The sequence below is a fragment of the Cryptotermes secundus genome, unplaced genomic scaffold, assembly GCF_002891405.2.
Source record: "Cryptotermes secundus unplaced genomic scaffold, Csec_1.0 scaffold541, whole genome shotgun sequence".
Lineage (NCBI taxonomy): Eukaryota > Metazoa > Arthropoda > Insecta > Blattodea > Kalotermitidae > Cryptotermes > Cryptotermes secundus.
The window spans coordinates 84,640-98,700 of record NW_019735467.1 but is presented as its reverse complement, the minus strand read 5'-3'; the positions used below and the strand labels follow the sequence as shown (position 1 = coordinate 98,700).

Here is a 14,061-nt window from a genome sequence, read left to right as displayed (position 1 = left end):
ACTTTGTACCACGAGTTCAGTTTTGTCAGTGGATACTGAACCAGTGTTTACATCAGCCCAAGTTCATGAATCACATGTTATTCAGATGAAGCACAGTTCACAAGGGATGGCTGGTTCAACTGTTGAAATATCCATGTTTGGGCTGACGAAAACCCCAAAGTCAAAGTCATGTTGCAGCTGACGGTCAGCCAGTCTGTCTGTCTTGGTGTCCAGCCCCAGCTGGGGCTCATGACCAGATGTTTTCTTCATTGTAAAAGTTGCTGTCCTGTCTATCTGGGGCACCCTCTCTGACGAGGGGTTGGGTCTGTCATTTGTCAGTCCTAGTCAGTCCATTGTCAGTATTGACATATAATTATAATTTAATTCTAGTCTTAATTCCTATTTCTATGTACAATATATATAAGGCCTCTGTCAGTCCAGGCTTTGTACAGCAGATTATACCCTATTTCTAGTATTATTTTCCATCACGGCAGTCTAGTCACTTGAATGGTCGTATGCCTGACCGCCGCCAAGTTTGAGCCTCTTATACTTTCTATGTCAGGCTTCACCTTGGCCAATAATGTGAACATTCTTATTTTCATGATTTTGTATGACTTCTGCTTGTTTCCTGCATAATTTTGTTATGTAGTCATATACGTATGGAATTTTGAATGCCACGTGCAAATCGTGGACCGGTATGCACCTTGGAAAATTGCCAATGGTGTGGAGAACCTTGTTTTGTAGGCGCTGCAATTTCACTAGATGGGTGTCTGCCGCAAACTCCCAGGTGGGACTAGCATAAGTCATTACAGATCTAGTAAGAGCTTTGTGGAGGGTCAGTTTAATGTTAGCACTCAATCGCTCACTTTTGAGTAGGGAATAGACTCTAATGAATGTTCTGAAGGCCTTGGCTTCGATCATTTCTATGTGTAATCTCCATGTAACTCTCTTATCGAAGATTACACCTAGATATTTTGCAATATTTACGAATGGAATATTTCGTCCATTAAGAGTAAGACAAGACTCAGGCGGTCAACACCCACAAGAGAAGTAGACCCCCCCGGGTCTTATCTTCATTAATTTTTATATTCCAGCACTCACACCAGGTCTCCATTGAACTGAGACCGCGCTGGAGTTTTCTAACAATAAAACCCTCCTTGCGATCTGTCGCATATAGACAGGTGTCATCCTCAAAGAGGGCCAGGTGAACACCATGAGTTTGGGGGGTATCATTTATATATAAGTTGAAAAGAGTAGTGGAAAGAACAGAACCTTGTGGCGACCCTGGTTGCATTTCCCTTGGCATTGACATTTCGCCTTCAATCGAGACCCTGAATGTATTCTGAGAAAGAAAGGACCCGATAAGCTTGGTCAAACAGTTAGAGAATTCCAATTTTGATAACTTATACAGCAAGCCTGAGTGCCACGTGGTAGCCTTTTCGATGTCCAAGAACACTGCAGCTTTAGACATTTTATTGTTGAAATTAAGGGTCACGTGGTCTTCCAGCCTCATACATTGCAATGTCGTGCTGTGACATGCACAAAAACCAAACTGGCTTGTGTTGATCAGGCCTCTTTCTTCAATATGTTTACGAAGGAATTTCAAAATTACTTTTTCGAATAGTTTTCCTGTCATGGACAGGAGGCTGATCGGATGTAAATTTTGAGGAAATTTTGGGTCTTTACCGGGTTTAGGTAAAGTTATTATTTTTGCTTCCTTCCATGTATTTGAAAAATGAGAGAGCCGAAAACAATGATTGAATGAATGGGTTAGGTGAACCAGTGGTCGTCTTGGAAGATGCCTGAGGCATTCATTTTGGATGCAGTCAATTCAATAGGCCTTTTTTAATTTCAGGGATTTTATTAATTTCTGAACGTCATATGGTCTGATCCTTTGAGGAGGGTTTTCATCTACGTTTTCCAGCAGAGCTTGAACTCCAGCCTCGTCACACAGGTCATGTGGCATGAACTGAATTTCCAAACAGTCGGCAGTTTCGTTGACTTTTTCAAAAGGATGAAATTTAAGGCCAGAAGAACCATGAATAGCAGTTGGTGCCCTTGGTCCGTCTCTCTTAAGGAGAGATTTCGCATTGGGCCATATACTCTGAGGTGTGACTTCAGCGTTACCTATTTTTGTTTCCCACCGTTCAAGTGGCTTTTTACGGGTCATTCACCTGATTGATTTGGTGACCCAATTAACTGCCATTTTACATGCTGGATCCCTGGTTTCTTCCCACAATTTTTGTAGCCTCTGCTTATATTTTATCGAAAGATCTAGACCAGGAAGATCGTTGTTTATGTCCGAAAGTGTAACTTTACTTGTCGACAACCTATATGCTGAAGGAATAGAGGCTGCAAAGCCACGTGCCGCTTTATCGGCTTCTAACCCCAACTTAATTTCTGGGGTTCCCCCCCCCTTGGCACTATAGCCCCAGTGGGCCTAGGCCTACCTCCATGAACTTCTCCATTCACAATTTCTAGTTTAGGTGATATTAATTCAGAAGCAAGGCTTTGAAACTGCTCCCAATCTCTAAATTTTTCAATGGGTTCCGAAAGATTCCTAATTTTAACGTGATCCAGTATGTGGAATAATATTGGTAGGTGATATGAATCCAAAATATCAGAGATGATGACATCTGACACTCTGATATTTTTGTGAGCCACAATGTCTAACATGTCACCATTTTCCACAGGGGAATAATGAGTGGGGCACTGTGGTGCTGAGATTTCGAAATCACTCTTATCAAATAAATCAATGACTTTCAAGCCTGAGGGGCATGAAACTCTGCTATTCCAAAATGGGTGGTGCTTAGCATTCAAATCACCTGCCAAAATAGTCTTACATCTAAAGCTTAAGAGCTCATTGATGTCAGCATCACTCCAGGATCTGTCTGGAGATTTATAAACAGCTGCAAGCAGTACTTCAATATTACTGATTGGTATGCAGACCCTTGTTGCTTCTACTGAAACAAGGGGTGGTAGGTCTACATGGTTATCGGGAATGCCTTTTCTAACTGCAATGGCAGTTCCGCCTTTTCTGCCCGAGTGGCGGTCGCTTCTATAAAAGTGGTAATTTGGAATAAAGAACCTCTTGTGAGGTTTTAGATGTGTCTCTGAAAACTGGGCCACATCTATGTGTAGATCTTGCAGCTGTTTGCTGAGCTCATGGCGCTGCCTCCCAATGCCGTTCGCACTAAATGCTATGACTTTGAGGGGCCTATGAACTCTAGTGGCAATTTTGGTTCATTAGGTTTAATACAATTTTTGTGATTGCCAATATTTTCTCTTCCTGTCACAGCACCATTGAACTCTGTCATAATCTGTTGTACTACAGTCACAACTCTCAACAATATTGTCAAGGGGTTGACTGTTCAAAATTGGTGCCTGAATTGACTGACCTGTTTGTTGATCCTGTACCAGGACCGGGACGCTCGGTTTCATGGCTGCTGGTGGAAATGCCACTGGTATTTGGCGAGTCTGAAGTCACTGCTCCTGAGATGTGCTGCCTCAGAGCGCCACCACTAAGGAGACTCCAGGGGTAACGATATTTGAGAACACCCTTCCCGTTGTGGTTTTTGGTGCTCTCTGCGATTTCCTCCTCTGCAGTTCCTCCTTCGCGTGTCTGCAGCCCTGATAGTTGGCGGGATGTGGTTTCTCTCCCTCCTTCAACTGGCAATTGCAACAAGCTGGAGTGGAGGCAGCGTTCTCTTTCTCTGGGCATTCTTTTTGAGCAGGTGGCCACCCCCGCACCACATGCAAGGGGGAGGTTGCTTACAATTAGCCCAGATGTGGCCAAACTGTTGGCAGTTGTGACACTGCGTAAGGCCACTCTGTGTTCTATATGCCTCAACCCGGATGGAAATGTGGCAAAGGCTTTGTAGTTCAAAAATTTCTTGAGATTTTGCCGTCCAGGGTAGCGTGATAAGGAAGAGGGGAAGGTTTCTTGATATCCTTTCTTCTGAAGGTGACCCACGAGTGGTTGTCATCTGTTTGACGCTAACCACATCAAATCCCAGGGTCACCAGTTCATCAGNGGGGGGCGAAGTAGTTCTTGGTGGTAACCTCTGTTTTGGGGTTGCTTTCGACGGCTGCCGTTGCTTTCTTTGGAGTCAGTGAGGATTCAGCGGTACTCTGTCGTTTCCGCCTCCGGACTTCATTGAAGCCTTCTGCTCGGGTTGGAATTTTAGTGCCTGGTGCGCTGGCCTTTACCAGGGACTTCAGCTCGTTCAGCGTAACTGTATAATTTCCACAGAGTGCACTGAACAGCGTCTTGCTGGAGAAGGCCTTGCAGTAATTAATCCTGTTGTCATCGGCGGCATTGACTATTGCCGCCCATTCTGCACTTTCTCCAACCGCAGCAGTTGTGAAGCCGACCACATCTTCAATGTTGCACAGGATGTCGAATAAGTGCCTGTAATGGGTTTTGGCATCGGAGTACTGCTTAATAATTTCTTTAAATTCGGCCTGTAGAGCGGCAAGGTTTTCGGCCCAGAATGCCTGGTACCCTGGCACAGGGACACCAGCCATCTCTGGTTCGACACTTACAGATTCAACAACCAAGCCGAGCATTGATGTATAGTCTACAAGTCACTAAGACACGAACTCACTGCCCACACTGAATCCACAAGCAATGTTGCCTAAAACACACACTAAGAATTCCTCTAGTAGCTCAGCTGGTAGAGCGGTGGACTGTAGTAGGTATGATCTACTATAACTCCTCTCTCTCTGATCCTTGCTCTGATCTGCTCTCATCTGAAAGTCCCAATGTTACTGTAGATGGTTACCACACTTGAATGGGCCTTTCCTCCTACCACCAGGACTCACTGAACCGTTTTATAAGGTGTTCCTGGAACCTATCATTCCGACTTTGTTGGAAGATGTGCCACTGTTTGTGCTGAGGCAAATGTGGATACAGCATGATGGAGCACCGGCACACTTCATCATTGTATCACGAGACTACCTGGATGCTGCTTTTCATGGTCGTTGGATAGGTAGAGGAGGCTCAGTGCCTTGGCCACCCCGATCCCCAGACTTGACACCTCTGGACTATTTCGTCTGGGGCCAAGTGAAAAAGTCTGATCTATGATAAACCTGTGGATAATGAATTCGAGCTGTTGGCCAGAATACTTGTTGCATGTGACGTGATCCGTGAGACACCTGGACTATTTGAAAGGGTGCGCCAAAGTTTCTTACGTCGATGTAACACATGCATTCAAAAAATGGTAGGCGCCAATTCCAACATCTACTCTAGCAGGTGAACAGGTGAGTTTGGAGGGGGTAATATGCCTGTGAATGCCCTTTGACATTGAGGTGTCAAGTTTAAACAAAATGATATTAAATTCCGCCCTAGCACTGCTATTTTACGTTTGCGGACACGGAATCCTCTTTCAAAGTTGTTGTATAGGGAACCCTCAGTACTCTCCTGAAGTATGGCACCAAACACCTGGGACACCCTGTACATTCATGTCATTTATAAATTAAATATTTCACATAGCAATATTTTGCTAAATACTGGATAATATTTTTGCACTTACTGTGCTTAATAAACTAACATGAAATGGGCCTGACAATTAATTTAAATAGCTGTTTTCAGTGTGACATGATATTCTAGAAGATCTGAAGGTTTATTAAGTATATATTAACACAATCAACTATCATGTTCTATCTAACGCAACACAGAGAATGTATAACATTCAATTTATTTTATTAAAATCATAAAATATTTTGACTATTTTATCTGGCCATCATGAGGTGAATACAAGCTTAACATGTGCTTCCATTGAACTGTAAAGCATTTTCCTCTCATGTGGGCCCATATTCACTTACAATGGCAGAAATATTATATAACCACCTCAATTTACCATACACACACAATGTTCACAATTCCAACCACCTTATGATAGACCTAAAACCATGAAACTTGATATTAATATGAGAATATGTCCTTTGATATTGAAAAAAATAAAATAAAAGTTTATGTTGCATTAGAGAAGGAAACAAGTGGAAGAGGAGTGTCTCAATGCAGCAGGTTGTAGAAATATAATATTTAGTAATGGTATTAGTCTGCATTATTATTAGCAGTCTTTGACAGTGTAGTGTTATAACGTGAAATAAAATATTTGCTACTATGCTAAATATGGGTAGTTGTAGATGTTTATACACCAAGATTGTGGTCTTCTGGGACATAAAACTATATAGTTTGGTAGATGGGTACCAGCATTTCAGAGTATCCTGCTGTCTCCTACTTCTATCCTGAAGATAAAACCTCAAGTTTTCTTGAAACATTAGTTTCCATCTATCAAACTACAAGGCATCACTTCTGAGAAGACCCTAATTTTGAAGCTTACCACACTAAGAACATGACACTTGATATATTTACATACTTACATACAGAATGTAAATAAATATGTTACAGCGCTCTGTGATAGACAGGTGGGTTCAATCTGATAATATTTTATTAATACTCCCATGTCCGGAGATGCTTTGTTCATGCGCTAGGGCCTATGAAATGTGAAGGAGGGTGCCCTCAACTCTTACCTCTGTGGCTAACTGGTGTCATTTACATAACATTTCTCCAAGAGACTTTACCCCAAGCTGCTGGAAGAGGTGCCTTTGGAAGTCCATCGTGAAATGTGGTTCCCGCATGATGGCACCCCAGCATAGTGCACTAATGTCATCTGTGAGTATTTGGATGAAACTTCTGGCAACAGATGGATTGGACGTGGAGGCCCAATAGCCTGGCCTCCTTGCTCCTCTGACTTGACTCCACTGGATTTTTTCTCTGGGTGTACATGCAGAGCCTGGTGTATGAGACTCCAGTGGAGACACTGTATGATCTTGTGGCAAGAATTGCGGTAGCAGCTGGAAACATCTTGGATATTCCGGGAATCTTTCAAAGAGTTCAGCATAACATGGCCTGGCGGTGCAGAACATGCAATGAAGTAGGCAGCCGCCATTTTGAACAACTTTTATAATGTAAAACAATGATAACATAACTTATGTATCCTCTCAGAAACTTTTGTGGCCCTTCGTGTCAAAAAAAGCTTTTCTGGACATAGGTGTATTAATAAAATGTGATCAGACTGAACTCATCTATTGTAACCGTTCATTTAAGTATAAGTTATATTTAAGATGTAGCATGTAGTCCCATTTTTGTGTTAAGAAGTGGACAGGATGGGACCTTCTGTCAGTTCATTCAGAAGGGACAGGATGTAGCATTCACTACACTTCTTGAATAAAGCTGTAAAACCAGGACAGCATTCCTTTGAGAAAAGCAAGGGTGGAAGGTTATTGCCACTATCATTCAAGCGGTAGAGGATTCAAACACCCACGCTACTGAAGGTAATTTTCCACCAAGCTGCCAAAGAGGCAATCAAATAATTAAAAACTAGATAATTTTGATTGGAGGATGCCAATTTCATGAAAACTCCCAAAAGCTGAACTAGGCCAATAAGGCAAGTTTCAAGGAGGAGCTTCCTTGTGGAAGTCTGGGCTCCGAGAGTTTGTTACTGCAGAGCAGCATTGCACAAAGAGTCATGACCGAGAATCAAACTGATACAGACACAAAATAGTGTCCAGACGTCCATGATTTGCCAAGAATATAGAATTATAAGTTCAATAAAGATATAATTAAACGTAGTGGCATAGCCAGTGTTCATGAAATTAGTGAACACCATCTTCTTCCCATCCTCCTGGAGTGAGGCCTGATACGCCCTGAGACAAGGTCCATCTCTCCCTGAGAAAGCCGGACGGAGTCAAGACTCACCTGTCCAGTTATCCTCCAGCTGTAAGCTACTGACGTACGCTTGCTGGTGCCCAAATTTTACTCCCTGTCTCACATGTTAACCTAGCTATTCCCCAGAGAGCTTGAGGTAGCTGCAGTGATGGAGGAGCAACAGTGAGGGGTGAGGATCGTCGCAACACTGGTAGCCCTAGTTGCCTCAAGGAGCCCACAAACACTTGGCAAACCAGCTAGCGATCATCAGTGGAAGGACGGTTATACTATCTACCACAGAGCGTTGTAACAAATATTTATTTACACCCTGCATATTTACTTTTGACTTCATTCTTCATGCTACCTGATGAACATACATGCTGGCTCTGATGCTGAGTAGCGTAGGTGGAGCCATATGATAGCTAAAGCTTAAATTTTTCAAGTGATTCAAATTTTGAAACCAAGTGGCCTGTCATTTAATGTTAATATGTGCATACTTCACATTCAGGTTATTGGAGACCCATTGAAACGAAATACACAACATGGCCCACAGAATCACAAAGAACACCTGGAAAAGTTAATGGAATTTTGTGCTATTGGAGTAAAGGAAGGTGCAAAACTAGAATGTGGAGGAAAACGTGTTGACAGAGCGGGTTACTTCTTCGAACCAACTGTGTTCACAAATGTGGAAGATGACATGTATATTGCTCGTGAGGAGTCATTTGGACCAATTATGGTGATATCAAAATTTCCTAGTGGGTGAGTTTCAAATTAATGTAATTTGGTGTATATTGATAATGACATATACACGTAAATTTGTAACTTTTAGTATATCAAATCCCTTGTAAAAATTTTTCCTGACTTACTGAAACTTGTGTTCACTCTCTTTCCTAAGCTCTTAGAATGTATATGACTCATCAGGGAGGAGGTGTTTGTCTATACATAAGATCTGATATAAAATTTAATGCTGTAAATCTAGCACAGTTCTGTGATGAAAAGAACATAGAAATTTGTACATTTAAGATTTCTTTAGCTAAAACTAATATATTTGTACTGTGTATATATAGGATACCTTGTGGGAATTTTGAGTACTTTATAAATAAGTTGGATAAAGTACTCAAATTACTCTATAAACCAAAAATTGAATTCATATTATATGGTGATTTTAATGTAAATTTTTTAGAAGAGTCAACATGTAAAACACTGCTATTAGTGCTGTTGCCATCATATAATATATTTCATACTGTATGGTTCCCAACAAGAATAACTGTGACCAAAAGCTCTGCTATTGATAATATTTTTATAGATAAGGCAAGGATAAATTCATATGAAGTAATCTCTATTAGTAATGGACTATCCGATCACGATGCTCAGTGTCTCGTACTAAAAAGTATAAATTTCCTGGAGAAGAAACAAGTGCAGGGAATCACAAGATTAGTAAATGAAGACTGAATTGCTCAATTTCTTAATACACTATCCAACGAAAAATGGGAAAATATATATAAACTAAATTATGTAAACGAAATATTCAACTCATTTTTAAATAAGTATTTACCTGTCTTTGAGTCGTGCTTTCCAAAGCAAAATGTAACAAATAAACTCAAGGATAATGGCTGGATAAATACGTACATCCTGTAGACAGAAGGAATCCTTGTTCATTCTCTGTCGAAACAATTACAACTATTTGTTTAAATCGTACTATAAATCCTACTGCATGATATTAAGAAGAGTAATAAGAGAAGCTAAAAGGAAATATTATAATCAGTTAAGCACATCAGCTGAAAACAAAATAAAAACTACCTGGAACATTATCAACACTGAAACAGGTAGGACTAACAATCAGAATAAAGAACATCTACCACAGACTTTTCAAAATAACAATAAAAAAAATAAATACTGAAGAAGCAGCTCATAGTTTTAATAAACATTTCACAAAAATAACAGAAAATCTTAATTTTAAGAACACTAATATTTATACTGCAATGACATATTTGCATTCACATTTCTCAAATGGTATTCCAGACATGAATCATAATTTAGTTACAAAGAGGAAATAATTAGTATAATTAGCAAATTAAAATAAAAAAACTATTAAGGGTATGTAACAAATAAAATTATAAAATTGTGCAGGCAACAAATCAGTAAACCTCTAACTAATGTAATTAATAAGTCTTTAACCATGGGTCTATATCCAGACAGATTAAGATATGCAATTATTAAGCCAGTATACAAAAAAGGGGAAAAGGCTGTTATAAGTAACTACAGGCCAATGTCTATAGTAAATGGGTTTGCAAAAGTTTTTGAAACAGCAATTATTAGAAGACTCAATGATCATATTGTAAAATATAAAATATTACTTTCAGAGCAGTATGGATTCCAAAAGGGATTATCAACTGAAGATGCAATGTTTAAATTAACCAATGCAATACTTACAGCTTAGAATAGAAAAGAGTATGTAACTGGTATATTTAGTGACATAGCCAAGGCCTTTGACTGCGTTAATCATGATATTCTATTAATGAAACTGCAGTACTATGGAGTGCAGGGTATATTATTGCAATGGTTTAAATCTTACCTCCAATATAGGAGGCAAAGAGTGGAATTAAATTATATAAATAACAAATATTATTCTAACTGGGAAATTGTTCGATGTGGTGTGCCTCAGGGATCGGTGTTAGAACCCTTACTCTTTAATATATACATAAACGATTTCCCCTTCAAATAAGTAAAATTTCAGAAGTTATTATGTTTGCAGATGACACAAGCATTCTTTGCACAGCTAAAGACTACTATAATTTAAAAACAAAATTGGATGTTGTTTTCAATCATATGTTTACATGGTTTCAAAATAATAAATTAGTGTTAAATCTCGATAAAACAGAAATGATAAAATTCACTCCAACAGCAGCTACAAGCTACCCTCTATGTACATTCTCTTTTAACAAAAAGCTGAAAGAAGTAGAAATGATAAAATTTCTGGTTTGTAGCTGGACAATCATCTGACTTGTAAGGGACATATCGATACTTTGCTTCACAAATTGAGCACAGTCGATTTTCTAATGCGAAAATTATCCTATATCTATATAAATAATCTTAAACCTATATATTATGCATATTATCATTCATTGGTGAAATATGGAATAATATATTGGAGAAATATATCAGACAGTCACAAGGTCTTTGTTATACAAAGGAAAATAAGAATAATAATGATGGGAGTGAGCCCAACTCATACATGTAGAGATACTACTACATACTACCAGTGCCATGTGTATATTTACTCTCATTGATGATATTTGTTGTTAATAATTTGGATAAGTTTCAAACCAATAATTCTGTATATGTCATTGGTACCACAAGGAATGACAACCTTCATATACCTTCAACACATTTATCATCCTATCAGAGAAGGGTGTATTATTCATGCGTGAAGCTATTTAACACTCTGCCATCAAATATGACAGTTTTAAAAAATGATAAAAAGCAATTTAGATTTGATTTACGAAATTATTTGCAAAGTAACGCATTTTACTCATTTAATTTGTCGAGCATGTAAGTGGCTCAAAAGTTAAGAGTTAATAAATGGTCTGTGTGAGTCACTGATACATTACTGAGACTTGCTTGCTGTAAGTGTAGTAGTATGTATGATGTCTGTTTTTTGTTATGAATTTTAATATTTTTTAATCTAATTGGATGATATGGCTTGCCATTGTGTGTGGAATGGCAAGGTGTGAATTTGATTGTGGTTTTTTCATGACCAATGTCTGTTGTCCTGACAACTTGAGCTATTCTGTCTCAGGCTTGATTTTATATTTTATTGGACCAAGAACGTATGATGTGTAGTCATCATGAATTTGTAATATGTGACATGTTTTACATTCAGCCCTACAGGGAGATGATTGAATCCATGAAATGATAAATAAATGTAAATGTAAATTACATTTTATTTTTAGTGACATGGATGCAGTCATCAGGCGAGCTAACAATACAGAGTTTGGGCTGGCATCAGGCGTCTTCACACAAGATATAAATCGGGCTCTGCATGTTGCAGAGAAAATTGATGCAGGGACAGTGTTTGTGAACACATACAATAAAACAGATGTTGCTGCTCCATTTGGAGGATTCAAGCAATCTGGTTTTGGAAAGGATTTAGGTAAACTGTGCAATCTTCTTTGATTTTATATTTGCACTTCTAGTCCTTGATTCATATTTAATGTAATTAATGATTTGTAATGAATTGTTGTCTCTACAATCTGAGAAGATTTGCCAGAGCTGTCAACCTGGCAATTATAAACATCTATGAAGACAGTTCATGTCAAGTGGATTTTTCTGTTCTCAGATGAACCCAGCTTGTTAGATTACAATAGCTTAGCTTACATTTATTGTCATGTTCGATGGTGAAGGAGAAACATATATACATGTACTCATATTTATGCATGAGAGAGACAAAAACAAAACTTTCTGAGCCAGCAGTTCAAAATCACAGCTTTTACCAGTTGACAAGAGCATCTCAAAAAAGAATGACAAGTTCTTAAAGCCTTAATGGATACCTGAAGTTATGCTGGACAGTGGTAGTGAGACATCTGAAAATGACAGAAATTAAATTATGGACGAAAAAAGAAAATTATGAACGTTGACTATATCAGCCACTGTTACAAGATAAGAAATCACCTTCACAGCATGGCTTTACCAAGTGTTTAAGTGTAGATATTCCTACTGAAACACAACACTGTTCCTGTCCACCTGATGCCTCTGAAGATGATTAACAGAATGAACCTGATCAACGGACGACACAGCAGCAAGCAAACTCATGGTGGACACTTTCATCTTGCCCTAGGAAGTGCAAAGTATGTGATTAATTACAACATCCCACAGGAAGGAAGAATAATAAAGTGCCTCTTAATGTTGTCTTGTTGATTTTGCATAATTATCACACTGCTGGTGGAGACTAATCGATATTATCAGCTTTACTTAGACACATTTGACAATGAACCATCTCCAGGAACTGATGTAATTCAGCTTAGAACGTTTCTGTTCTTGACTGTAACAGTACAAACGGAATGTGAAAAAAACGTGACAGATTTCTCCACAACCTTTGCTTCTTTTCTCAGATGTGAATCAAATTGACAAGGATGGTGATAATTATGACAGGCTGTGGTAAATATGAGATGCATTAAAAAGTTTTGGATAAAGCATTTTCAAAATTTTATAACCCTTTCAAATATCTGGCAGTCAGCTAAATTATTGTCTTCTTAACACGAAGAGTAGTTTTCAAATATTACGTTCCAAAAATGCATAAACTTTTCAGCAAAATATATACAAGTAATGTGATTCCACTAGCTACATATAGCACATGAAATTATATGAGTTCGGTAAGGACAAACAGCATGGGGCACAAGACCTGACAGGTACACATGTCACAGTGTCAGAACATATTACAAAAATAGAAGGATAAGGTCACAAATTGTATATGAACAATTTTTTTCACCTCTTCTGCCTTATAAAAATCACGTATTTACTTAAAACTTCGCGGGCCGGCATTTTAAACAAACTACCCTAACTTGTGCACTGTTCACTTTAAAAATTAATATAAAATCTCCTAATTAATTTTTTGAACTAAAATTTTTGGAGAACACTCACCAATGCTCCTAGATGTGCTTGAGACTGTGATATTTCTGGAAACTTTCCCCTTTGTGAAGTGGCATTACACAGAACTTGCAAATGTAGACATACTCCTTTTTTTGTGAACTGTGCAAACATGGCATTGCCTAGAAGTATTCTTCCCTTTGGAATGAATTTTCACAAGGGCATTTTTCCGCATATCACTCAAGAGTCGCCCTGGGGGGTCCACATGAGGCCTTCGTGGGGTGGGAGTTGATGGTCCTGGTCGTACTAAGTCTTTGTGTGACCCTGGTTCTGCCGCCACCATCTGGACTGTAGCCCAGGCCTTTGCCACATTCGTCAGAAATGCATTGTATTTCAATTTTGAATCAGGGTTTAGATTTTTTGCTGTCCCCGCAATGTTAGTTAGTTATTTAGAGAGGGTGGGTTTCCCCATGCACCACGACCAGTTTGATCTATTGTGCTTCCCTCTATGATATTTTACAAGTCTCTTTACCCTACCGATAAATGGTGCATACCATCAGTCCCGCCGAGCAAGCGAGTTCGGCCACTTGCTTAGCGGTGTCTATAATGCTTCCCCCATCTATCAGAGGCCTTAGAGACTATTGTTGGGCGGGAAACGTCCTGGAATTTGGTTCAGTGATCCCCTTTGGGGATATGAGGTTCTTTTATGTGCCGTAAAGTTACGACACGGGACACAGAGCTTAAAGTCCCTCCCGGAGGACTTGTTCCCTGAATTTTTCCGC

At 39.2% G+C, this 14,061-nt stretch overlaps 1 protein-coding gene across 1 annotated transcript in view; it reads left to right on the top strand.

Moving 5' to 3' along the window:
* LOC111869339 (cytosolic 10-formyltetrahydrofolate dehydrogenase) overlaps positions 1-14,061 on the top strand; it is an 84,393-nt gene that overhangs the window by 65,400 nt on the left and 4,932 nt on the right. Inside the window, exons 14-15 of the mRNA XM_023860793.2 lie at positions 8,202-8,452; positions 11,647-11,846. Of these exons, the coding sequence (XP_023716561.1) occupies positions 8,202-8,452; positions 11,647-11,846 (451 nt within the window). The remainder of the gene's footprint in view (positions 1-8,201; positions 8,453-11,646; positions 11,847-14,061) is intronic.